Source organism: Arxiozyma heterogenica (assembly GCF_036370985.1).
Source record: "Arxiozyma heterogenica strain weizmannii chromosome Unknown scaffold_7, whole genome shotgun sequence".
Classification (NCBI taxonomy): Eukaryota; Fungi; Ascomycota; class Saccharomycetes; order Saccharomycetales; family Saccharomycetaceae; genus Arxiozyma; species Arxiozyma heterogenica.
In genome coordinates this window covers 868,148-894,342 of record NW_027042660.1, presented here as the reverse complement: position 1 = coordinate 894,342, position 26,195 = coordinate 868,148, and the positions used below count along the sequence as shown (strand labels likewise).

The window sequence follows — 26,195 nt, the reverse complement described above, 5'->3', positions numbered from 1 at the left end:
AGAGATAAAAAAAAGGAATAATAATAATAATAATATCTAAGTATAAAAAAGAATTTTGACGTATATATCTAATAGAACTAATATGATAATATTGAGCAAACCGATAGTCTTGTTGTTTTGTTGAGAATATATGTTATAACCAAGTATATTTACAAGCAGTTGTAAATAAATATGTATATGTATATACTTTTTATAAAAACCAGTTTCCTTTATTATTATTATTATTATTATTATTATTATTATTATTATTATTATTATTTTTGTTTTATTTTTCTTTTTCCTTATTTTTTTAAAATTTCTATACAAAACAAAGACACATATTATTATTTTTCTTATATCATATTATCCATATAGTAGTGGTAAGAAATCTATAAGTATTCCAAGTAAACATACACTAATGGGTGTAAATGGATATGAAGCTCCATTAGAATTAAAGATCTCGTACATACATACATATAGATATAATATTAGATAGATTGCGCATGAAAAGAATAAATAGTTAAAATAGCATAACAGGCCTTGAATTAGATAATATTAGTAATATACTCTAAAAACTCGTAAAATCTGTTTCTTTATACATGATTTGTGTATAGTTTTTTTTTATTTATTATTTATTTATTTTTTATTATCCTGGTGATAATATTTATTCATTAAGAATCTGTAACCTTGACCTAATTGTGCAGCAGAATTAATAATATGACAACCGAACAGTAAATAATTCTTTGGCGTCACTGCCAAAGCATACCTCATAAACACCCCACTGTATATAACAAGAGCGAAAGTCATTGGACCAGATATTAAATTTGGATCCTTCTTCAAATCCAATAAAGCAGCAATTGGTATACCAAAGTTAGACACTGGCCCCCAGAAATGTGTGGTAAATATATATTTCATAGTTTGTTTGTTTATATATTTACTTATCACCAACCTTGAAGCTGAATGTGGAATATTACCTGACATATTGGAACAAAGTGTAATCTGTATATCGCTATAATCTCGTATTGATATCTATCTGCAATTGTGAATCTGTTGAATTCTTATATTTTATTTCTAATTACTGTGATATCTGAAAAATAATAGATGGAAGGAAACTCTATATGTTCTAAATGTATCAATGTATAGTATAGAAATCCAACATTTCTTCATGATATAAGCGAAGAAGGTTTCGATCTTTTATTTTCTTATTTTTTTTTATGTTTGTAGTTCGAAATTTCCGCTCATTTCTTTGGCCCTCTTGCAGGCTGCCTATTGTTTTAATCACAGTCAACGTGCATAACGTGTGTAGCATGTGCGCAAGGAGAAAATAACTACGGAAACCATGGCAACAGAAGTGTATTTTGATCCCATACCCTAACCTCTGTGTGGTAAACGAGAAAGACAAGTTTTGCTAACCCTATATGTCTTTATGTTTATCCAATCTCTTCCTTTTTGTTTTTTCTTCGTTTTATTTCTTTTTTTTTTTCTTGGTTTCTGTGACGTGTTCAAAAATTTGTGGCTGAGATAAAAGTTTTCGTTTCTTTTTTTTTTTTTTTTTTTTTTTGCTTTTTCTCGAGTGCATTAACACATACACACACACAAATATATATATATATATACACGCATGTTCAAGGATTGGAAAAGGATTTGGATAATATAATATATAAAACACGCAGAGACTTATACGTATATATATATACACCTTTCCCTTTCAAAAAAAAATCTCTTTTTCTAAAAGAACTTCGTACACACACATACACACATAGGCACATACTAACCTATATAAAAAATGTCATCAAATATCACCACAGTCACAGTTTTAAAGACAATAATCCCAGACGATTTTAAATTTACTCTCCCACCACGTAAGAGAGCTAAGACAAAGGAGGAAAAGGAACAAAGAAGAATCGAGCGCATAATGAGAAACAGAAGAGCCGCTAGAAAATCAAGAGAGAGGAAGAGACTTTACATGGAATCAATAGAATCTAAGTTGAAACTATATGATGAAATTTTCGATTTATTGAATATAAAAGATCAATTGAAGGAAAAAGATCCATTTCTTTTAAACAAACTACTTTCATTAGAAGATAATAATGATAATGATAATGATGATAATCATAGTAGTAGTAGTAGTGGTAATAGTAGTAGTGCAGGCACTGGTACTACTACTGGTACTCCTAATGATGATTATTTATCGAAAGAGGATCATGAGAATGGAATAAGTCAATTCTATTCATATATATCCCCTTCAAGTTCAACTGTATCAAATTCAAATATTTCTATAGATCAAGACAATTTAGTTAAACAAGAAACAGAATATAAAAATATTGAAGATTTCTTTTTATTAAATAATTTTAAAAAATCGAATGATTCAAATAACACAGAAGCCATAGATGCTAATAACGGTTTAGTATCTACAACAGCTACTATAGATCCACCTTTATTTAATGAGTCTGATATTAGGCAGAACAATTGTCCCATAAAAACAGAAATTTTTGATGCATTGAATTCAGTACAAGATTCTATTACAAATTCTAACTCATTAGATTTCTTAAGTGTATCAATTGATTGGGATTTAATGCGTAATCCAGCAGTTTTCTTTATGATTACAAATTATATACATATATCTATCTTTTTTTTTTTTTGGTTGTTGTCTATCTGTGGCTAAGTGGTGATTAGATGATATTTTTTGTATGTTTTTTTTCGTGTGTGTGTGTGTGTCATTGATTGATATTGTTCCCAATTTCATTTTATCTCTTTGTTGCCCGAAGCGCATTCAAATGATGATATGAATATCAATTCTGATAACTTATACAATAGTCTATCGTTAGATATGTGAAAGATCTACTATATCTCATCTCTCTCCCTTTCAACTTTTTTCTAGTGGTTCTTAGTTTCTCAATTACCTAAATTATGCAATCAAGAAGACAAAAAAGTAAAAAATAAATAAAAAAATAAAAAGAATACACAACTTGTTCAAGAATGTTTTTATTTGAAATTGGTTCCTATGTTTCCATTTTAATACTATGACAGTGATTGCTGGCGCTTCCTTCTAAATAGAAAAGAAAGAATTTTATCATAAGTTTACCTTTTGTTCAATTTTTTTTCATATATTCATAGAGTGGAACAGACGACTCTTTCAACTGTTCATATAACAAATATGATGGATACCTCTAAAAGTTCATTCTTTTAGTTTCTTTTTTTTTCTTTTTTCCCTATATATACATATATATGCATAGTTTTTTTATATATTTTTATAAAGAATCTTTGTCTATTTTTACCGTTATTATTGCTATTGAGTAAGGATTAGTACACAGCCTATTACCTGACTGCTAATGTGTTCCTTCTTTCCTTATCTCTTTTCATCTTTTTAAGTGTTGAAATACTTGCAAATGAAATCATGATAGTGCCTTGCGTTCTTGGAACTCCGTAAATTTTATATTTTATTCTTTTTTTTTTGTTGTTATGGTTCTTTCTTGTTTTGAAGAAATTGTGACAACATTAAATACAATTTGATTCGATGAAATTTTGCGTCCATATAATATAATACGCAAGTGGTTCCTCTTTCGTAATACAAGCTGAGTAAAAAACGTTATATTGGTCTTATGAGTACGGCAGAAGGGAACATTGTAGAATGTATAACAAGACCCTGTAAAAGGGGTACTTTCTAACAGATAGATGACATTCTTTGCGCGCACACGCACACGCACACACATATATATATATGTATGTATGTATGTATACTACAAGTGTAGAATGTAATATGGCTCATAATCTTATCAAAAACTGGTTTCTCCCATATCCTCTCCCTTAAAATACATCCTCAATTCTTGTATCGCAAACTGTTTTCTTTCCCTTGGGTTCAGAAAACTTTTCATAATCAGAAGGAAAGACAGATACGACAAAGCAAAAAGGAGAAAGAAAAAAAGATGTTATTAATTCCAGGACCAGTCAGTTGTACAGATTTAGTGATCGACACATTAGGACAAGATTCTCTAACCCATACAGGTCCAAGGTTTGCTGAAACATTCAAAAGAGTACTACTTAACTTACGTAAAATATTTAATTCTTCTAAAGAAAGCGGATCATTACCATTAGTCCTTGCAGGTTCGGGAACCTTGGGATTCGACTTAGTTGGAAGTAACTTATGTCCAACAGGCAAGGAAAAATTACTGCTTTTATCTACTGGGTACTTCAGTGAAGAATTATGCGAATGTTTGAGAGAGTTCTATAAATTGGATGTCACAGTATTGTCCAGTAAACAAGTGGGTGGTGGTATCGATATAGTCGTGTTACAAGAGATGTTACAGGAAACAAAGTATGATCTTGTGTTAATGACCCATGTAGACACATCTACTGGTGTGCTAAACGATGTTGAAAAGTTATCTGGTTTGGTGCACAGCCACTCACCAGAGAGTTTGATTGTCGTTGATGCTGTGTGTTCCCTAGGTTGTGAGTCCATTGAATTTGATAAATGGGGGTTAGACTTTGTATTCTCTGCTTCACAAAAGGCCTTGGGTGCACCACCAGGGTTATCTATTTCTATCATCAGTGAACGTGCGTTAAGGCTTGTACTAAAGGAACGCAACGATGTGGATGCACCACCAAGACCGTATTTTACATCATTAAGGAAATGGGTCCCAAGTATTCAATCATATGAATTAGGTGGAAAGGTCCATTATTTTGCTACCCCACCGATCCAATTAATCTTATCGTTGGATGTTGCATTGAAGGAACTATTAGAGACAGACTACGTAACTAACCATTTGTCACGTAGTAACTGGTTAAAGATGCAAGTGGTCGAAGAGATGAAATTGAGACTAGTCACATTGGGTCCAGTTGAAAAGACTGCACACGGGCTTGCAGCTATATATGTGTCAAATCCATCAGAAGTGATGAAGAGATTACAGGGTATTGATATTGATATTGCAGGTGGGATCCATCCAGCCATTAGGACCAAGTACATTAGAATTGGGTTAATGGGTAGAGATGCGACAAAGGAGAATCTTTTGAAAGTCTTAGAAGTAGTCCAAGAAGTTGAATCAGAATCATATTGAAGATGATGGTGCTAGTTTTATTACACAAAGAAAAAAAAAAAAAAAAGAAAGAAAGAATGGGGAAGAATTAAATATAGCTGGGGATCTGGAGGGAGAGGGAATAAAGAGGTGTTAGACAAACCGAGTCAATTCTCTCCACAGTTTACTCTGTCTATTTTTCTCTACTGTGCTTGTCCAGCTTCTCACTGAGTCACGCCTGAGTCAATTGAGACGTGGTTGGCCGAGTCAAAGTCAGAACTCTGGCCTCTGTTGACTCTGGTTGGCGTTACCTTGATTCCCTCTGTTACTGCACCCACACACCCCGCACGTGTCAGACGACGAGAAAATTAAAAAGAAAAAAAGAAACGACAAAATCCTGTGCAAAGCTAAAAAAAAAAATGACCGGAACGAGTGGGATGTTAATTTCTTTTTTCGTTTTTTGATGATTCAATTATTTCAATCATTTATTTCCCACTCATTAATCCCATTTATTTTTGTTATTCTCAAACGAAGGATTATGTTAATTGAACTTTCAACAACGTTCCGTGGGCGTGTTAGACGTTGTTCATGTATATAAAGGAGTCTTTGTTCTTGGATTTTTTTTTTCTCTTAACCCATCATATTTTCCTCTGCACATGTTTAATTGTGGACTTTATATATTCTAATATATGTAAGTAGAGCAAAGCATCTAACAATAACGACAACAACAACAAAATACAATACTACGCTTACTGCTCCTTATTTTTATTTTCTTCACTTTATAAAACGTTTTTATAGATACGCATTTCACTAATTATAAAATGGTTTACGCATTATCTGAAGCTCACAAGAAATTGGTTTCTGAACACTTAAAAGAATCTGACCCAGAACTGCAATCTTTAATTGATCACGAAATTGAAAGACAAAAACATTCCTTGGTCTTAATTGCCTCCGAAAACTTCACCACTACCAGTGTTTTCGACGCCCTAGGTACTCCGCTATGTAACAAGTACTCTGAAGGTTACCCAGGTGCCCGTTACTACGGTGGTAACGAATATATCGATCAAATCGAAACTTTATGTCAACAACGTGCTCTAAAGGCATTCCATGTTACTCCAGACAAGTGGGGGGTTAATGTCCAGACCTTGTCTGGTTCTCCAGCTAATTTACAAGTCTATCAAGCTATCATGAAGCCACACGAGAGATTGATGGGTCTTTACTTACCAGACGGTGGTCATTTATCTCACGGTTATGCTACTCCAACCAGAAATATCTCTGCTGTCTCCACCTATTTTGAGTCTTTCCCATACAGAGTTGACCCAGAGACTGGTATTATCGACTACGACACTTTGGAGAAGAACGCTATCTTATACAGACCAAAGGTTCTTGTAGCAGGTACTTCCGCCTACTGTCGTTTGATCGATTACAAGAGAATGAGGGAAATTGCTGACAAATGCGGTGCTTATTTGATGGTCGATATGGCCCACATTTCTGGTTTAGTTGCCGCTGGTGTCATCCCATCCCCATTCGAGTATGCTGATATCGTCACCACCACTACTCATAAATCCTTGAGAGGTCCACGTGGTGCCATGATCTTCTTCAGACGTGGTGTTAGATCTGTTGATCCAAAGACTGGGAAAGAGATCATGTATGATTTGGAAAACCCAATCAATTTTTCTGTCTTCCCAGGTCACCAAGGTGGTCCACATAACCATACCATCGCTGCTTTGGCTACTGCTTTGAAACAAGCCGCTACCCCAGAATTCAGAGAATACCAGGAACAAGTTATTAAGAACGCTAAGACTTTGGAAAATGAATTCAAGAAATTAGGTTACAGATTAGTCGCTGACGGAACCGATTCTCATATGGTCTTGGTCTCCTTAAGAGAAAAGGGCGTCGATGGTGCCCGTGTTGAATACATCTGTGATAAGATCAACATTGCCTTAAACAAGAACTCTATCCCAGGTGACAAATCTGCTTTAGTCCCAGGTGGTGTTCGTATCGGTGCCCCAGCTATGACTACCAGAGGTATGGGTGAGGAAGACTTCGCTAAGATTGTTCAATACATTGATACTGCTGTTAAGATCGCTGAAGATGTTCAAAAGGCCTTACCAAAGGAAGCTAACAAATTGAAAGATTTCAAAGCTGCTGTTGATGCTAACCCAGGTGAATTACCAAAAATAAAAGAAGAAATTTACAACTGGGTTGGTCAATACCCATTAGCTGTGTAAATTACTCTACATCAAGGCTGATGACTTTATAGTGTTGGTTTTTCTCTTTCAATCTCATTTTTCGGCCAATCTAATAACGATGATAATATTTTCAACAAATATAGTAGATTTTCTTTTTAAATAAACTATCTATCCAACTACATTGCATTATTATTCTTTAAAAAAAAAAAAAGGGGGAATGGAGATCCATTCCTCTCATCACATAGAATCTTTGTACATGTTTTGTAATGAACTTTATATATATTTATAATTCAACATTATGACAATAGTATGCATGTGTTTCTTTTTTATTGATAGCAAAAGATTGGTGTTTACTAATATATATAGACATATAGTATTGTGTATGCAGCCTTATATATATTCACTGTTATTTGGTACTGTTGTCTTTCAAATTCTTTTTAATCTCTCTTAAAAGTTCTGAACAGTGCCATCTTTCATCAGACTGCAAACTCATCATTCGCAATATACAATTAATCATCGTCAACCTTAAATGTATATCCAGGATTTCATTCATTCGTGGTAAATATTCTAAGATCTTAGATTGTTGTTCCTCTATCGATAAATTAAAAAGATATTGACCATTACCAGTTTCGCCAAATAACCCAACAAAGGCGTCAATAGATCCATACATTTTTACTTCCTGCCATTCTTCTACTGATGGAATCCCCAACTTTTCAAATATCGACAAAATCAATCTAATATCACTACCGTTTCCATCATCAAGAACATTTGATCCATTATCAAATATTGCAGGAACTGTCGGATATTTACCTTTAGATTGGAACCATTGAGTAATTATAACCATTAAAGACCATACATCAACTGCCATAGAATAGTTCTTACAACTAAATAATAGTTCAGGTGCTTTATAGAATGAAGTGGAGATATCTGTGATTTTATGATCCAAGGGTTCTTGCATTAATTGTTTGGAGTTTTTTGTGTCATATGATATACCAAAGTCTGCGATAACTAAATTTATGGGTTCTTTTATTTGTACTAAAATATTATCTGGTTTAATATCTCGATGGATTATACCCTGTTTATGAATGAATGATAAACCCTCCAATAATTGGATAAAGAAGTCTAAACAATATTTGTTTACATCTAAAGTGTTAATGTATTCTAACTTATCACACTCGTTACCTTCGTTGATATTACTATTGCTGATATCATTATAAAACTGTTTGTCTATTCCTAAATTATAATATGGATTAAATCTTCTTTTCGTACCATTATTATTATTATTCTTTAATTTCCAATGATCATTCATAAATTTTTGTAACGTTAATGGATACCAAGGGAAGAATAGCTCAAGTTCATCAGTGGATCTTGTTTCACAAAACTCAATTAATTTAATAACATTCTGGTGACTACTGTCCTGTGAAGTCAACTTTTTCAATATTGATAGCTCAAATCTTGGTTCATGTGGTGGAATACAATTTTCTAAATCAATACATTTAATAGCATATTTTGAATCAAATTTATATATTCTAGCGAATTTCGTAGTACATATTAATTCAGAGTTATTAGACTTTGCGTCATTGTGGAATGATGTAACGAGAGCCATTTTTGTTCGTAATCTAGTTTGTTAATGTTGCAGATTCAAAAAAGAAATATAAGTAGCAATTGATAATTTCCTTCTCCCTTCTAGATGATATTTTAATATTAGCTTCTAGCCATAGGGAAAAAAAATTCAAACAAAAATGACATTTACGTTAAAATTAGTATATTGTGAAAATTTTGTTATATATATATATATACATATATATATATATATGTATGTATGTATAATGTACACGTATATAGATGTATATATAATAAAGTATGATATTGTATGTCAAAATACTTATTGGATTCGATCTGTAATATTATTGTCACGTTTCAACCAGGAAAGGGCTAATGGATGTAAACTGTCTACTTTACTCACAGAAATCTTTGGTTTAGAATCTTGATTATATCTAATAACACCATTTCCATTATTATTAGTACTATTATTGTCAGGTAAGACAAATTCCACATCATTTTTATAATCTATCTCCTCTACAATAAAACCTTCCTTAATGTGAATAATTTTATCCGGCCATTTAGCTAAGCCGTCAAAGATATGAGTAGCATAAATTACAGAACATTTACGAGTCTCGGTCTCTTCTTTTAAAAACATTAATAATCTGGATCTGGCAATAACATCTAAATCTACAGTGACTTCATCTAATAGCAAGACTCTCCATGGTTTTAAAAGACCCATCACTAATTGTACACGTCTTTTTTGTCCATCAGACAACCTATGCATCCTCCAATTGAGATCTACTTCTAAAATTTCTATCAGTCTCTCTCCACGAGCTTTGTAATGGTTTAATCCAATACTTTCCAATAATTCAAGAACCCCAATGTCTCTGTTGATGATGCTCATATGGCACCATTCCGTACCTAAATAAGTGGTAATTTGAACATTTTCATCACCATTCTCCTTTGCAGAATTAATTTGCATTGAAATTGGACTAAAGGGGTCTAGTCCGTTGACTCTGATCTTACCATTTAGACAAAGATGTTTCCCACTCAACAATTTCAATAAAGTAGATTTACCTGCACCGTTAGAACCAACTACTAAGGTTCTTGTGTTCCATGGTATTTTTAAATTAATGCGTGACAAGGATGGTTCAGCCGATGAATGGAATGTATAAGTCAAATCATCTACTTCAGCAGCAAATTCAGCCATTCTGTTGTGTTCTCTATCTATTTGTATATGATATATAAATTAGCAATTAAGTGAAATGTTTGATGCTATCTTTTGTTTTTTTAGATATACTTACTTGTCAGTTGTATAAGGCACCCTGCTACACAAAATGGGAACAACTACAATTGTCGTGCTAAATAAATCAAATAAAGATGAATGGTCAGTAAAACTAGTATAATCAGATACACTGGTATAGTATGTACTGGTAAACAAATTTTTTTTCTACTTATATTTGAGGACTGCATCCTTGGGATTAGTCGAATCACTGAACCTTTAAAGTTGGGCTTAAAGGTTTTGAGGGTCAATCAAAAATACCGGCGGAGAACAAATTACAAAGCATGAAGCGTATGATAGCGCCACTGAATTTTTGAGTAAGTGTGGATTACATTGTGAATATAAATATTGAACATACAGCAAATATGAAAGTTTTCTTGAAGGAGAGATGGTTTATTATTACTAAGTATTATTACATATTACATAGCTGGTCATTTGAGTGAAGAAGTTAATCTTACTTTCATTTTTGGTAGAATATTCTGAAACAACATGTTATGATATATTTTAAGGATGAAACCATTGCTGCTTTGATCAGAATACTTTATACATAGTGCTAAGATGGCAATACATACAGATATTTTGATTAATGGGGATAGATTCATGTACTGATCATCTAATATCTTGAGAAGAAAGGGATAGTTCTGCTGTCTATACAATTTTTTGGTCTGTCTTTCATCCATGTTTTGACGGATTTTATTTAATTTTATACCTTTGTTCATTAATGATTTCAAGTCAACTTCATCATATGTTTTAAATTGGAAATGTTTTAAATTATAATTTGTTGCTGTAGTCAATAGTGGGCTGTATTTGTTGATTTGTCCTTTCAAAGATGGTATTTTAATTTTATTGTTAATGAAACTGAATCTTATTTCATTCAAGATGGTATACCACTGTTTTAAATGATCTCGGTTTTTCTCTGTGTATTGAAAACTTCTCACAATAGCATTTTGTATTGATGCATGTATTAAATCATTTATGTTGTCAAAATGTTCTAAATTAGTTTCATATTCTTTTAATAAAAGGTTTTTATTGTTCAACAGAAATTTTGAATATATTATCAATGGTAATATCATTGACTGACTACATATAACCATGTCAAATATTTCATATATTAAATTAGATTCATCTTGATATTTTTGATTTATCTTGGGTTTAAAATGATGAGAATATATTGTTAAAACACTGCTAATCATATAGAACGGCTCTTGTTTATCCAACTTCAGTTTATTAACAAATTTTTTATTCATTTTCATTAAAATCTGAGTGACAATCTTCAGTTGATCTATTGTGAAATCTAAAGAATCCATCATGAAATCTCTTAAATACATTAATGTAAATATCTCTAAGATTAATATCATTTCGTTAATTTGTTTCTTATATTTATTTTTGACAATATCTTCATAATATATCATAACAAATATAGATGCAACATCATGATAACCTTGGTAGTAATTTAGTTGTGGATTTCTTTTTAATGTACCTATAATGATATCATAAAGGATCCGTTTTAATCTATTTTTCAGAATTGAATCTTTAATATATCCAAAAGATCTATCTGTATCTAACCTAACTTGATCTTCATCTTTATGAGGTAAATTATTTGTTTCAACATTAATCAATTCATCGTCTTCCTTTCTCATCCTATCCATTTGATGAGTTAATAAATAGACCCAACATTTTTTTCTTATTGAATTATTAATAAATCCAAATTCAGTGATGCCAAGTAATGATAATGATAAGTTTTCTAATTGGGAGTTATTGTTTATACCTATTGAATTTAATTTTTCAAATATTATTTTTGATTTAAGATTCTTTGCTTTTTTTATCTTATCAGATTCATTAGTCAATTCAAAATGATTTGCTACACCGTTTGACATCATTAGCAAATAAATTCTTTATTTATTGACTCTTTTTTGCTTACCTTTTTAATTCTAAAGATCTCGACATTAAATTATATTATCCAACAATGATTATAAAAAAGAAGTGTGTCATTGAAAGATGTTTATAATCTTGTTGGTGTAAGTGTGATTTTGCATTGTTTTGTTTTAACTTTGCGATTTTCTATTTTTTTCAATTTTGTGTTATTATGTAAATCTGTATCAATCAACTATTTAATGATAAGAAAAATTACTTACTGCTGTCCAAGTATTATTTCATCAAGATTGTAGTACGAGACACATAAATTTACTTGTAGGTAATAGGGTACATGCTGTATAATTTTCAATTAGTTTGCAAACACCTATTTCTCAATGCTTATAATTACTATGCTCACAAAAAAAGATAGAGAAAAAAAAAAAGCAACATAGTAATTTGAAACTGTCTTGATTTATGCGGTCCCTTTAACAAAGATAATACTTGTTTAATGTTCTTATTTGAATATTTTTTGATGAGTAGCTTTGCACATAACCGTATATAAATTAATTAAGCTCAATTGAGGAAATTTGCTTCAAGTTGGTTTAATAGTAAAGAAGGGTAATATACTAGCAAATCTTATAACGATTGGGTATATTCATTTATATTACGTTAATCCTTAATAAATAAAATAAGATGTGATGTATGATTCAATAGCAAATTTGCTGCAATGGTTTTTTTCTAAAGTATTAGTATAGATTAAAAGCTTTTTTACATGATTAATACCCACAATGCTTTATTTTGTAACAGTTTTGAAACGGCGATAATTTAAAGATCGATGCTTTTTTATTGAATGTTATTGCCTTGTTTGCAAAGGCTAATTAACTAACAGTAAGGTTAACGGTTATTTTTACGATGTAATGTTTCATAAATATAATACAGTTTTAAAAATAATTAAATCTTAATTTAATCTTTCAAGTAATTCCATAGTGTAGCCCATAAAAAATAAAAAGTTTGTTGCTTCTTCTCTTAATACCACTCAACTTCTATGTCAATTAATTTGAGGTATATGTTGTTGAAAAGTACGTAATTATCCTAATCGGGTAATTTACATGAAACTTATATCCAAAAAGAAGTTCTATTGTCATCAAGACTTCATATATCTCGAATTACAGTTGAATAGTCATGTTTATTGGATATAAGATACTAGTTGTGACGCTGAAATATATTAAGAAGTCTTTTTATGTCTTTGATATCCATAAATAAATCCATATATTATGATAAAAATCATGACACTTGGAAAAGAGTAAATAATAAAAACAAAAATAGCAATACCTATATCAACTCAAGATCACAACTATACAGGAATAGATTTTTCTATTGGATCAGTCAGTATGATGTTCGATCCTGATTATGATCCTTTAACAGGAAATTTAACTTTCTTAACAGTTTATGGCCCTTCAAGCATTACATTTGGTGAATTACAATATCTCATTAACACTAAAATACGACAATCTATAGTATTTGGTGTCTGCTGTGGAGCTTCCATAATTACATTCATAATTATGTGGTTAGTATCTAAGCGAAAGAAAACCCCAATATTCATTTTGAACCAGATGTCATTATTTTTGCTGTTTTTGCAATCTGCTTTTTATTTTAAATATATTCTGTCATCCCAGTCTTCTGTCACTTTAGCATTAACAGAATTCCCGCAAATGGTTCATAAATACAACCTACATATTTCTGCTGCTGCTGACATTTTTAAGTTGTTATTAGTGGTTTGTATAGAATGTTCCCTTGTGTTCCAAGTCAAAGTTATGTTTTCCGGTGATAGCTTTAAAAAAATTAGTTACTTTCTTCTGACAGCTTCAATTGCAATTGGCTTAACTACAAGCGGTATGCTTTTAACGGCTGTTGTTATGATAATAAGGAGTATTTATACAGGGATAACTAACAAAGGTGATAAATATTACAACATTGCCAATATCCTATTTGCTGGTTCAATTAATTTCATGACACTTATCTTGGTCATTAAATTGATTTTGGCTATACGTGCAAGAAAATTTCTAGGATTAAAGCAGTTCGACAGTTTTCATATCTTGTTAATTATGACATGTCATTCGCTTGTTGTACCTTCTATTTTGACAATTTTAGCATATGCATTACAATCTAATGAAGATGTATTAGTTTCAGTGTCAACTCTATTAGTGGTTTTATCGTTGCCCTTATCATCTATTTGGGCAGGATCTATTAATACGGCATCAAGTACCAGGAGTTTTAAATCTGACCCACCATTAACCCCTACTGGATTTTATCCTACGGGAATTGAGGATTTATCATCCTCAAGCACTGTTTCCAGTCCTAATTCTGGATCCTTTCCAACAAATATAATCAAAAGGTATATATCAAGAAATAAGCAAAACACTAGAAGTAATGCAAGGGAATATGATAATACTTCAGGTTTTGTAGAGATTCATAAAGAAGAGCATAATTCTGAAAAAGAATATTCAGATAATATTTATTATGGTATATCATCAGACTTATCATTTGATAAGTTGAAAAATGAGAAATCAGAGGTGAAGAAACAGACAATTGATGTATTTGATACTAAAATTGACACATCATTTACTGTGTATACGCCAAACACACAAGAAGATGTAGAGGCCAGAAAATTTTGGTTGGCAAGTGATGAAAATAGTGACTCAAATATATTATTGGACTAAGTAGTGTTATTAAAATATATGTTAAACTTTCATAAATTGTATTTCTTTATTAATTGATTATGAAATTTTATGCGACCCTTCTTTTTAATAGATTCTATTTTTTTTGATATTATACATATTAAATTTAAATGTTAACATATAAATTCAGTGGATATTTTAACTAAATTTTCAAACATCCGTAAAATAACCATCCACTTAGTATATTTGTAATATGATGTAACCAAAATAGATTTCTAATACCATATATTGTTGAGAAAAATGCAGTATAAGCGATTAGCCCGAGTAGAATAAACCAGTCAGTTGGTTTCTTGTAGTTTGGGATGTGAAACTTTGAATTAGCTACTACAAAGAATATAAATGGAAGTATAGCTAAGACATTGTGATGAGAGTTTAATGTGGTTTCCCATTTAATTGCGACATTGTGGAAAAACACTATGATGATAGGAGTATCGACAATTGCTATGACTATTGTATATAACAGAATGGAAACATTATAATTTTTAATATTCTTCCAATGTAGATGATCGTTTCCAGCATTTCGGTTATAATGAATAATTACTCTGATGCATGTTACAGATTGAACAAAAACCATCAACAAAAATGCCAACTGGTAAGGAATATAGAAAAGTACTGCAGTTGTTAATATAATACAACCTACAATTCTTTTTTTGTCGAAAATTGTCTCATTCATGATATGACTATTGACTTCGGCTCTTTTCAAGTTATGCTTTGTAACTTTGGATATTATATATTCGAGGAGGTCGAAGAACTTTCCAAAAACAAAGAATACACCTATTGTCATTAAAGTAAATAGTAATCCAATAAAGCTAGAGAAAAAATCCCTAATACCTAAGTAATAATAATTGTTATAGATATGGAGCTCTTCGGATGCAAATGGATTGTTTAATTTTACTGGATCTAAAAGATATAATATCTTCTCGATCCATTTGTTATTAATAATGGGGCTTAAAATCACTGATCCTAAGAGAAGAAGGTATCCAAACTTTTGAATAATGGTGTTTATAGCTTCTTGAAAACTGATAAATTTATTTGACATTTTAAAGTAATAAAATTGATAAAATAAGATAAATGAAATAAACGTAATTAGATATGAGGCTATGGCCAATCTATACCTTATAAATAATAATTTTAACGTTAACCCCCAGTTAATTTCTAGACGCATATCAATATCAGTTTCTGAGGGAATGGTTAAAGTAAATGATAACATCCTTGTCTGAGTTTCATCGATAGGAATAAATGGGGCCACATTATGCATCGTTATTCCAAGTTTTTCCAATTTCCTTATATTAATATGCCACTTGGTCTCAAATGGCTCGAAAGTGGTTTGTTTTAAGAATGGTTCAAATAGGTTATTATCATCATTTTTTTTAGAAGATATAGTTAGTTGATAAGATATTAGAGAATTCCAAAGATGAGGGAAATCCCAGGTTTTAGTAATAATACCAGGCCCTGATTGCAACGTTAGTTTTTCACCTCTAAATAATATATCAAAAGGTTTAGTATATCTAATTTCATTTTTTGGCTCATTCAAAAGTGTAAAAAGTAAAAAGTTAGAATTTATTACTTCCTCTCTCGGTGGTTTTTGAACAATGATAAAGTCATATTTTTCCAATTCATTGCCTGATATAGATAGCATTTTAAAAGGAGTATCATTTTCATCCCATGAAGAGTCTGCTGGTGAGTTATTGTGTATAGTGGACCTTGGGATAGTCAAGATGCTTTCATCAGCAGATACGCATCTAATATTTTTCTGAAAGTTTATAGTAGGTGCTTTTTTACAAAAGGTAACATGAGAAGTGGATATTGATGTTAATAAAGTGAATGTCCAATCATGCGCATTATTACATGAAGGTATAATTACTTTAGTATATTCTGGAATTCTATCGTAATTCTCTTCGTCTATGTTTAAATGCGTGTTACCCTCAACAATATTTATTCCAGATTCATAAGTTACATCAGGTATTTTGCTTGAAACTTCTGGATTAAATAACGGTTTAGTTTCTCTAGCATAATTTTCAAAACCAGACAGAAGATATTGTTTTGATATTTCGATTCTTTCCTCAAGCGGTTTTGTTTTAGAATGGCAAGTACTATCAACTATTTCTAACAGTAATTTGGCTAAAACATGCCTTAATTGTTTACACCAGACAATGGCAAGATGGTCAATTGGTGTCCAAACATTTGGTATTGTTGTAGTGAAAGTGGTAAACCCATTCTCAGGAGGTATTAAATCGGCCACAAATGCGTAATCAGCCGGTAAAATATCATCAGAAACACCGCCGGTAATAGAGATTAATGAAACATTTCTACTAAAAAATGAATTTTCGTCATTAAATTGATTTACCCAATAATCATCTATTTTTCGATATATTTTTAAGATATCACCATCAAATGTCACTGGAGATACGGCATGAGGACTAGATAAAGTTAATATAGTGTTAATAGAGCCTGGGATGTGATTTTCCAGAGTCATCATCAATCTTGTCACAATCCCGCCCATTGAATGTGCTACAATTATTACAGATTTTGGTAAAGGCATATCATAGGAATATGATCCTTCATATAAAGATAATATATAGGATATTGCGTCATTTAAATATTCTGCTTGGTCTAACATAGTTTGTCCATGAAATGCAGTGAAATCTTCATTAAAATCAGCAGTGAAAAAATCTAAATTTCTCGTATTAATCTTATTATCTAAGGTATTCTTGGACTCGAAATAAATATTGGCAGCTTCTGCAGCAATTGAACGAGCTTGTTTAAAACTTCCGGCATTTCCAGGGATGAAAAGAGCAGGTATTCCGTCCAATTGGATTTCATTACCATTTAGAGGATCTTTGTCTTTCCCTTGTTCTCTATAAAGGTATAAATGGTATTTATGAGCTAATCGTGTAAATCTTGTATCAAATCCATCTACCTTAGCATATGATGGATACATCCAAATGGGTCTGCATTGTTGCGCATCAGGCCCTGAAAATTGTAAACATTTGCTCAATAGAATCAGTAAAAATATAAAAAATATGCCAATGTAAGATATAAATCTAAACTTTTTGCTATAGTAAGTACTATGATATAATTTTCTGTCTTCATAGTTACGGTTACTTTTATTTGTGGGACTGTTGTTGCTATTTTTACTACTTATTCTTCTATAACCTGCTAAAACAGATCTCAAAGCTCTTGAAAAAATGTTTCTACGCCACATTTCATATCAGCCCATCAACTTACTAGCTGAGATTAGGAATAGTAAAGCCACCTATCTAATTTCCGGTTCGAGTTACTAGTGCAAGATGGAGTTGCACCTATCTACTTTTGTATTATTTTTTGTCTCTTTTCTTTTCTTCAAGGGCACATATATTTTTGTTAAGAAGTTTTGTTCATTCCTGCAAATTATTTTTTTGATTCTTTTTCTAAGTGTTGATGTTTGTTTTTGCAGATATCCACCTGCATGTATTGCAAAAGAAGAACAATTGATCAATAAAGAAAGATTAAAGATGAAAGATACTAGGTTAAGTTGGATAATGTGATACTATACTGCTGCTAATTTCTAAAATAAATAGACGATCAATATTGAAATCTATCAATTGTTAACATTTAATGCCATAGTAAGTATTATTTCGTTAGAATAAAAAATAGATAAGTACATGAAAACATTATATTAAAGTCTTGCCGTTATTGTCTATATATTTTTTATTTATATTTATATATAAGGGATAGTTGCAAAAAATATTTATATATGTCACAAAGAACATATGGTAATTGATACATTAATATAATAATTTAAATTATGTGTCCTTTAAAATAAGATGAATTAAAGATGGTTGATATTCATAAAAACAAATAACTTAATAATACAGATTTGGTACTTTTGCAAGTTAAAAGTAGCTCAAAATGGAATTGATGGATATATGAAATACACATTTACAATAAAATCAAACAGTAATAATAACAACATGAGATGAAAAAGTCTTTATGCAGTATAGTGTTAATAGTAATAGTTAGAACAAAGAAAGAAAAAAGGCCCTAATAAAGAGTATTAATATGGATGTGTTATGATTAAATTTATGCGTTATTTGCTTTTTCTTGAGATATACTGGGAACTTTACTTTCATTCTTTATTCTTGGTGTCTTAGATGTTTGTCTTGAATTGCTATTGGATTTTTGATTCAAGTTGGATACATTTTTGGGAAGAGTTTGGATCTTTTGTAGTTGTTGCTTTTGAATCACTTTCTGATGTTGTTTCAAATTATTGATATATTCTCTACGGAATTTTAGAGTAGCTTTTCTTAATTGTTCATATGATTTTGTCCCTAGCATAGTACCGAATCTAATGACCTGTGTTTTATTTGAAATTTGATTCAAATGCGATGGGCTCTCTGAAAATTTACTTCCAAATTCATTCAATGGAGAATCATATTTCCATTTTTCATAAAATCTTGTTAACTCATCGGCCTTAGACTCATATACATTGATATACTCATCAACTTTGTTCGTTTCTTCCTCAATTGCATCAAAGTCAAAAAATTGATTCATCATTTCATTTGTTTCATCCTTACTGATTTCAGTAGAGTTATAATTTGGCTTTCTATCAACATACTGGATATGATTACGACCGTACCGTCTTCTAAATTTAACTGGATACTCTCTTGAATAAATCTCATTATGAGTTTGGAAAGGATTATAAATTTCTACTTTTTTGATGTACGATAAGTTATCATTAACTATCTTTTCACCGTCTTTATTGAAAGCATTAATATCTTTTGTATTTCCTTGAAGATAATCGTCAAGATTTGGGACATAATACGAATTATCAATTGAAAACTTAGACGAGGCAATTGATGCAAATGGAGCTGTTGTAGAATCAACATTCTTTGGTAAAGTGATATCGAATACTGGATTAAATGGATCATCCGTAAGATTAAAGTATTGATCACCATCCTCAACTTTCCGTTTTTCCATTCTATCATGGACGAATCTACGTGCACTTTTCTCCTTCTGATTCAATATTGTATCAACATCATCAAGAACAATATCAGGAATCTTACATGACGGCAACTTGACATACACATGCGTAGCAATTGAGGGTTGTTGTTGTTGGGATTTTTGCTCCTGTTTTTTTTGAGATGAAGTTGGTGCTTTTGACTTCACTTCAACTTTAGAATCAGATGATTGAATTTGTAATTGTTCTAATTGTTGCTTAGTTAGTTTTTCGCCAGATTTGGCTAACTGCTCTAGTTGTTTTTTTGTTAATTTGTTTCTGCCATTACGTTTTGTTGTAGCAGAAGTGGTAGCCGTAGCTGTGACGTCAATTTCAGCGAGATTTGTGGATGACACCTTTTTATTATTTTTATTATTATTATCGACATGCTTATTGGCAGATACAGATAAAGGTTCATCAAAATCAGTTGATTTAGCAGTAGCTGACTGTATAGAAGCAAGCTCAGCATTCTTCTTTAATATTGCTTCAGCTTCCTCCTTTTCAATCTGTTGTCTTCTTTCTATTGTCAAAATATTAGGACGTCTCCTTTTATGATTAATCAAATCATCATCATCGCCACTAATATCTAAAGATCTTTTTAATGATATGATCTTCAATCTATCATCCAAAACTTTAGATTCACTTTGTAATAATTTATACGCACTTAGCTCACGTTTAGCTACAAGCAAAGCCATATTCTTAGCATGTTGCAATTCTCTGTACAGTAATTTCAGTTTGTGGCTATTAATGACATCAATTCTACGTGTTTTTCTTGGATGTCTAACTTCACGTCTACGAAAACAAACATATGGATCGACTTCTTCTCTCTCGCCTGGTTTTTCAAATTTCAGTTGTGGGAAAATTTCACCACCATTTGCATCGATTTTTCTTAATTTCCAATGATCATAGATATCATTCCCATAGATCTCCAGCAGTTGGTGAATTGGTCGTACATTGTCTACTTGTGTTGGATCGTATTGTGTTAGAAACTTTTCATCAGTTGAATAATTCAGTTCATGGGCTAATTTTGCTTTTAGGCCAAGATTAGCAAAGTTCAATTTTAATAAAGTGGGCTTTAATTCACTAAAAGATAGAATGCTCTCTGCGTCCATTGATAAAAACGGTTGTCTTTCTTTGATACCATGTTCAAAGGTAGCACATAATAATTCAAATTCATCCTCGTTTAAAGGTTGTTTATTAGATACCGAATCAGAGCTACTATCTACTAATTTTTGGTTATAATTCTTCAAAAATCCATCATCTGTTTCATCCATATTATAACTTATACCACAACAATCTTCTACAGTAGCGGAAAATTTGATGAAATTTTTTGACTGAATAAAGTTTCCATGATAAAAGGAGTTAAATTCATCCCAACCTTTTCTGGTAGAAGGCGTTGGGATATAAGCCTTCTCGTTATTCTGTGTCTTATCATCATCATTTGTGTTTTCATGTGAATCGAATTTCTTTTGTTGAGTTAGTATTCTGTGTAAATGAACTTCCTTCTCCTCACTCTTTTCAACACCAGTTTCAATATGATCGACAACATCACGTTGTTGTAATTCATTTTGCTCCAAATTTTTCAAATCATTGGGTAAAAATATCTTTAATTTTTGCTTAACAGAGATTTTTCTGTGCCTAGACCTTGTGTTTAATACAGTTCCACTAACGTTTGGGACTGCAGGGCTACTACCTTTATTGCTTATATTTGCACTACTATTGGAACTATTCAGGACTTCATTTTTCTTCTTGTTGTTGTTATTATCACTTTTATTGTTCTTATTGTTTTTGTTATTACTGGTACTGGCACTGCTCCGCGTTGCCATGGTAATACAGCGATCACCTCACACGACTAAACAGAATCGAAATTACAGGGAAGAAAAAAACAAAAAACACAAAAAAGAAAAAAAAAAAGAAAGAAAAAAGAGGGGAGGGGACGATGGACTGGAAGTTAAAATGCGTTAAGTTTTTTCGTAAACGATGAATATATGTTGAATGCGCTGGGCGGTATGGTATGGTAATAATATATTGTGGTGTATATGTGTGTATGGGCGTGTCTATATATGAGTGTATATTCTACAATTGAACACAACAATGACTATTGCTCATGAGAACCTCTTTTTCAGTAGTCTATTTATAGATGCAGTGTTTTACTTTGTCTTCTTAGTTACTTGTATATTAATCACAAAGAGGTTGGAATATAATAATCCAATCGCGTATCGGAAAGGAGAGTTGTTGGAGGAACCGAAGATCGGTGGCAATGGGTTGGGAAATGGGTGGTCTATTTGCTTTTTTTTTTATTTGGCTCTTATATTATACCTATATTGTCTGTAAGTGAATATAAATTGCACATATATATTATTGGTAGCGAATTGTCATTACTATTATATTTATGTGTAGGTATTACCACTGTTTATCCATACTAATTGTCATGGATCACTCACCTCCCTCCTCCCTGACTGTTTGCTATCGTTGTCGTTGTCGTCGTCGTCGTTGTTTACAGGGGAACGGGTGGCGAAAAAAGGAAAAAAAAAAAAAAAAGAAAAAAAAATTTTTCCTTCCTTCTGGTTTTCCCGTCATTATCCCAAAATTCAAACAAGATTTTATCAAAATGAAGTTAAAAAAAAAAAAGGCATTGCAAGGGATTCGATTCAGGGCTCAAGTCACGTGCAATATCCGGGTAATATGGTGTATGGATGTATGTAAGTTCAATATTCATCTTCCTTTTTTTTAATTTTGATTTGTAACAGTAAAATTTGAGATTTGATGAGATGAGATGAGATGAGATGCGATGAGACGGGATGGGTTTCAAATACATGAAAAAGTGGCAACTTGATCTAGATTTTTAATGCTTTTTGTTTTATTTCCTATGTTGTACGTTTTCTAAGTTAGCCATTTGGTTGTATAATCATTTAAGAGGGATAAAAAGTTTAAACAGTCCAACATAATCTAGAGATAATGGATAATCAAGTGGACTTTTTAATATCTTCAGTTGAAAAAAGTTTAAAGAATTTACAAAATAAAAAGGCTTTTTTGGTGGAACAGCAATTACAATATAATAATATTCATGATAGATTAATAACCTTTAAGTCCAATAAAGATAATGATAACCTTTCGCTTGAAGGTGATGGTGAAAGTGGTAACAGTGAGGGTGTCAAAGGCTTGATACTTGGTGATGTCATTATTTCTTCTAATAAATGTTTTTTGAATTTGGGTTATGAATATTATGTTGAAAAGGATTTCGATGAGGTCTTACATTTTGTTAATGATAAATTGCGTTTAATGAATGAAGCTATTGAGCAGTTTATGTTAAAAATAAAAGAAGCAGAAACAACTTTACAAAATCTGAAGGAAGTATCTAATAATATTGATGAAGGTGAAGATAACTTTGAAGAATTTGATACAGAATTCCCTACGATGGAAATTAGAGAAGAATTAGATGACGATGGAAATATTATTAATTCAAGTATAAGGCCTACAAATTCCACCAAAAAAGAACAAACAGTATCTAAAGATATACAGAAAGAGGGCAAGGAGAGGAAAGATGAATTTGCATCAAATTTAAGAGGTAAATTATTAACTAAAAATACAAATGAGAATAAGGAAGATATTTTGAAAGAAGCTAATACAAATATAAATAAAATTGATTCTGATGGTATTTATACCTTTGCCGATTTAGTTCAACAAATGGAGGAACAAGATAATCTTGAAGATGGCGAATTAGATGAGGATGATATCGAATATGACTATGATAAATTGGATGAATATATGGGAAGTTTGAATATGAGAGAAAATGGAGAAGATGAGGAGGAGGAGGAGGACTACGATAATGATGATTATATGTTTAATGGGTATATGATGATGGTCCCTGGATCATCCGGTCAATCCTCTTTTATGGAACAAATTGCTAAATTAAGAGCTCAACGAAATCCCGTCAATGATAACGATCCAGATGATGAGATGCAACCATCTAGGAAATTAAATCTTAAATCATTAAAAAAATCAGCTGATAAGAAAATTGAAATTAAATCTATTTTAAAAACTGGGATAGATGTAAATAAGAATGACGGGTCAGTGAAAAATGAGAATAAAGGGAAAAAGAGTAAGAAAAGTGTTGGTTTTGCTGCTCAATTGGATATCCATGAAGTAGAAAACTTTAAAGAAGAAACTAAAAAACAAACACATAATATATTCCCATCTATGCAACAACTAATGTATTCAAATTTAGTTGGAGTTAGAGATGAAGATATGATAGATGATACAAATAATCCTAACGTTAATGATTTCGATAATGACCTTTTTGCAAGTATGCTTGGGATTAAGGGATCTGAAGAAATACATGATAAATATTCTAATGCTGTGGAAACGGCTAATATGTCAACTGATAACAATGGTGTTTATCAAGAAAATACAACAGCAAAACCAAAACGTGTATCTAGATTTAAAAAGAATATGCTTGGAAAAAATTTTGATAAAGCAAAATCAATAAATCAATATGAATGTAGTAGAAATGATAATAAGAATGATGAGGCATTTGTCTCAAGTGATATTATAGAAAAAGATGTTATCGAAGAAATATCTAGCAGTTCAGATAAAATTTTAGAAAATACAATAATAGAGAGGCCAGTGATTAGCGACATAATTGAGAAAGATGTTGTTATGACAAATATTATAGAGAAAGATATCATTGATGAATCACCTATTGATAATAATAGTGTTGAAAATAATAATATAGAGAGTAATAGTGTCAATGAGATTATAAGTGAACCAGTTATAGAGAGTATGGTCGATAATTTCAAGACATCGAATGATAAAAATATAAAACAATGCGGAACTGATGCTGAAACTACGCAATCATACAAAGAAAATAAGGGTAAATTGTCAATATTTAGAAAAAAGATGGCTTCATTACAAAGACCTCGTATAAAGTTAAAAGCTAAGCAGTCATTAGTTACCGCAGAGATGTTAGATGCATATGAAGAAGTAGAAACATTTCTGGATAAACCGAAGCAGGAAGAGCCTAAAATAGTTAAACTTTTAAAAGATAAAAATGATAATATTAGTAAGAATGTTAAGGAGTCAATAGAAGATGAGAAAGTAGAGGAGAAAGCAGAGAAAATTCAGGATGTATTTCCAGAGGAAATTGCAAATGCAATCTTGCAGATGGGCAAAAGCGAAGATGATGTACATATTGCAAATGTGGATTATAGTGCACTAAATGGTAATTTAGATGATATGGTTAAGGCATATACACTAGGATTGTATGATGATGACTTGGAAGAGCATCCGGGTACTGTCTTAGAAAAACTGGATGATTTTACAAATTATAATAGACAAGTTGAATCTCTGAAGGATGTTATAAAAGTTTTCCAAAAAAATAATCCTATTAGATTAGGTACTAGTGAAGAACTAAAAGATGATAATGATTTTGATGATTTTAAAATCATGGCAGATGAAATCCATGAGAGAAATATCCCTGAAGATTATTGTGGAGTTGAGAAAAATACAATCAGTATTATAAATGATGATTATGGTTTGAATGCCTATAATTTACAGCATGCTATTAATTTAGACTATCATAAGTTAAAGGAAACACTGTTACCGAAACTACAAGAAGAATCTAGACAACTCTTTGGTGATCACAATATACATTTTCACAATAATAATTCTTCGTCAGAGATGGAACTAGAGCCAATTGACGCAGAAGGAAATCCAATTAAAGTCAGTCGTTTTAAGTCACAACGAATGAAATTGAACATTTAGTTTCCTTCAAATTTTGCTTGTGTATTATAAAGTAATTCACCTATTTTTTTGACTAATGTTAAGCTTGTAAAGAATTTTTCTGTTAGAAGGCATAGAATTAATATTATGACAAAATATATATTGATTAAATACAGTTTACTATTAAACTGGTTTTAATATATTTAATAATTAAGCTATTAAATTCTACGGTGTTTAATGGTGCTAATAATATCTTAAAGAATAATTGTACATAATTACTTTATAAAGTTTCTGTTTAATTATGAAGCTTTCTTTCTTGTTAACTATTTGATCTTTTTTGAATATTCGGAAATTCTTTAGAAAGGCTATCTTTCCCTGTTTGGCTAATTTTCTTTTTTCGTCGAAATATTACAAAAAAATTATTTGGGTGTTACAGTGTAATTACTAATTGTGTAAAAATGACACACATGTATAATTGCTTGAAAAGTTTAAGTAACAAATGTCGATCACTTTGGCGCTATGATAGGATATTGGATAACTTTATAATGTAAAAATATTAAAAAAATGTGTAGCTTGATAAAGTGATTTGTGAAATTGTGGCAAGTATAATTGATAGAAATATATTGTTATCATTATGTGTAATATTCCAGCTTTTTTGTATTTGTCTTTTTAATCAGTTGGTACTGTCTTTCTTCTGCATTTAGCTGTAAAAGCCAATAAGAACAATGTAGTATATAATAGAAAGTGTCTTATGTATAGATTATTAACCAGAGATGAACCATAGTTAAAGTCCATTTATTATTCGAAAGCAAAAAAAAAGAGATTGGATTAGTATTTTTTATTTATCTTTCAAACATAATTGTTAGATATTTTCTAGTTATTGGAGTAATAGCA

The 26,195-nt window shown here is 31.0% G+C and overlaps 11 protein-coding genes across 11 annotated transcripts; 5 read left to right on the top strand and 6 right to left on the bottom strand.

Moving 5' to 3' along the window:
* Positions 1-615: 615 nt before the first annotated feature.
* MPC1 (pyruvate transporter MPC1) lies at positions 616-960 on the bottom strand (the record flags this gene model as incomplete). The annotated part of the gene is made up of 1 exon (XM_064861491.1): positions 616-960. One exon carries the CDS (start codon positions 958-960, stop codon positions 616-618), a length of 345 nt encoding a protein of 114 aa, XP_064717168.1.
* An 805-nt stretch (positions 961-1,765) lies between these two features.
* On the top strand, positions 1,766-2,644 carry HAC1 (transcription factor HAC1; the record flags this gene model as incomplete). The annotated part of the gene is made up of 1 exon (XM_064861490.1): positions 1,766-2,644. One exon carries the CDS (start codon positions 1,766-1,768, stop codon positions 2,642-2,644), a length of 879 nt encoding a protein of 292 aa, XP_064717167.1.
* Positions 2,645-3,905: 1,261 nt separating this feature from the next.
* AGX1 (alanine--glyoxylate transaminase) lies at positions 3,906-5,033 on the top strand (the record flags this gene model as incomplete). Its single annotated transcript, XM_064861489.1, has 1 exon — positions 3,906-5,033. The coding sequence occupies one exon, from the start codon at positions 3,906-3,908 to the stop codon at positions 5,031-5,033; it is 1,128 nt and encodes a 375-aa protein (XP_064717166.1).
* Positions 5,034-5,812: 779 nt separating this feature from the next.
* SHM2 (glycine hydroxymethyltransferase SHM2) lies at positions 5,813-7,222 on the top strand (the record flags this gene model as incomplete). The annotated part of the gene is made up of 1 exon (XM_064861488.1): positions 5,813-7,222. One exon carries the CDS (start codon positions 5,813-5,815, stop codon positions 7,220-7,222), a length of 1,410 nt encoding a protein of 469 aa, XP_064717165.1.
* A 367-nt stretch (positions 7,223-7,589) lies between these two features.
* Positions 7,590-8,789, bottom strand: CAK1 (cyclin-dependent protein kinase-activating kinase CAK1; the record flags this gene model as incomplete). The annotated part of the gene is made up of 1 exon (XM_064861487.1): positions 7,590-8,789. One exon carries the CDS (start codon positions 8,787-8,789, stop codon positions 7,590-7,592), a length of 1,200 nt encoding a protein of 399 aa, XP_064717164.1.
* A 279-nt stretch (positions 8,790-9,068) lies between these two features.
* On the bottom strand, positions 9,069-9,938 carry CAF16 (putative ATP-binding cassette family ATPase CAF16; the record flags this gene model as incomplete). Its single annotated transcript, XM_064861486.1, has 1 exon — positions 9,069-9,938. The coding sequence occupies one exon, from the start codon at positions 9,936-9,938 to the stop codon at positions 9,069-9,071; it is 870 nt and encodes a 289-aa protein (XP_064717163.1).
* A 503-nt stretch (positions 9,939-10,441) lies between these two features.
* GYP8 (GTPase-activating protein GYP8) lies at positions 10,442-11,890 on the bottom strand (the record flags this gene model as incomplete). Its single annotated transcript, XM_064861485.1, has 1 exon — positions 10,442-11,890. The coding sequence occupies one exon, from the start codon at positions 11,888-11,890 to the stop codon at positions 10,442-10,444; it is 1,449 nt and encodes a 482-aa protein (XP_064717162.1).
* Positions 11,891-13,255: 1,365 nt separating this feature from the next.
* Positions 13,256-14,584, top strand: STE2 (alpha-factor pheromone receptor STE2; the record flags this gene model as incomplete). The annotated part of the gene is made up of 1 exon (XM_064861484.1): positions 13,256-14,584. The coding sequence occupies one exon, from the start codon at positions 13,256-13,258 to the stop codon at positions 14,582-14,584; it is 1,329 nt and encodes a 442-aa protein (XP_064717161.1).
* Positions 14,585-14,744: 160 nt separating this feature from the next.
* Positions 14,745-17,807, bottom strand: BST1 (Bst1p; the record flags this gene model as incomplete). The annotated part of the gene is made up of 1 exon (XM_064861483.1): positions 14,745-17,807. The coding sequence occupies one exon, from the start codon at positions 17,805-17,807 to the stop codon at positions 14,745-14,747; it is 3,063 nt and encodes a 1,020-aa protein (XP_064717160.1).
* Positions 17,808-18,664: 857 nt separating this feature from the next.
* On the bottom strand, positions 18,665-21,406 carry EPL1 (Epl1p; the record flags this gene model as incomplete). Its single annotated transcript, XM_064861482.1, has 1 exon — positions 18,665-21,406. The coding sequence occupies one exon, from the start codon at positions 21,404-21,406 to the stop codon at positions 18,665-18,667; it is 2,742 nt and encodes a 913-aa protein (XP_064717159.1).
* A 1,132-nt stretch (positions 21,407-22,538) lies between these two features.
* BUD27 (prefoldin-like protein) lies at positions 22,539-25,343 on the top strand (the record flags this gene model as incomplete). The annotated part of the gene is made up of 1 exon (XM_064861481.1): positions 22,539-25,343. One exon carries the CDS (start codon positions 22,539-22,541, stop codon positions 25,341-25,343), a length of 2,805 nt encoding a protein of 934 aa, XP_064717158.1.
* Positions 25,344-26,195: the final 852 nt, after the last annotated feature.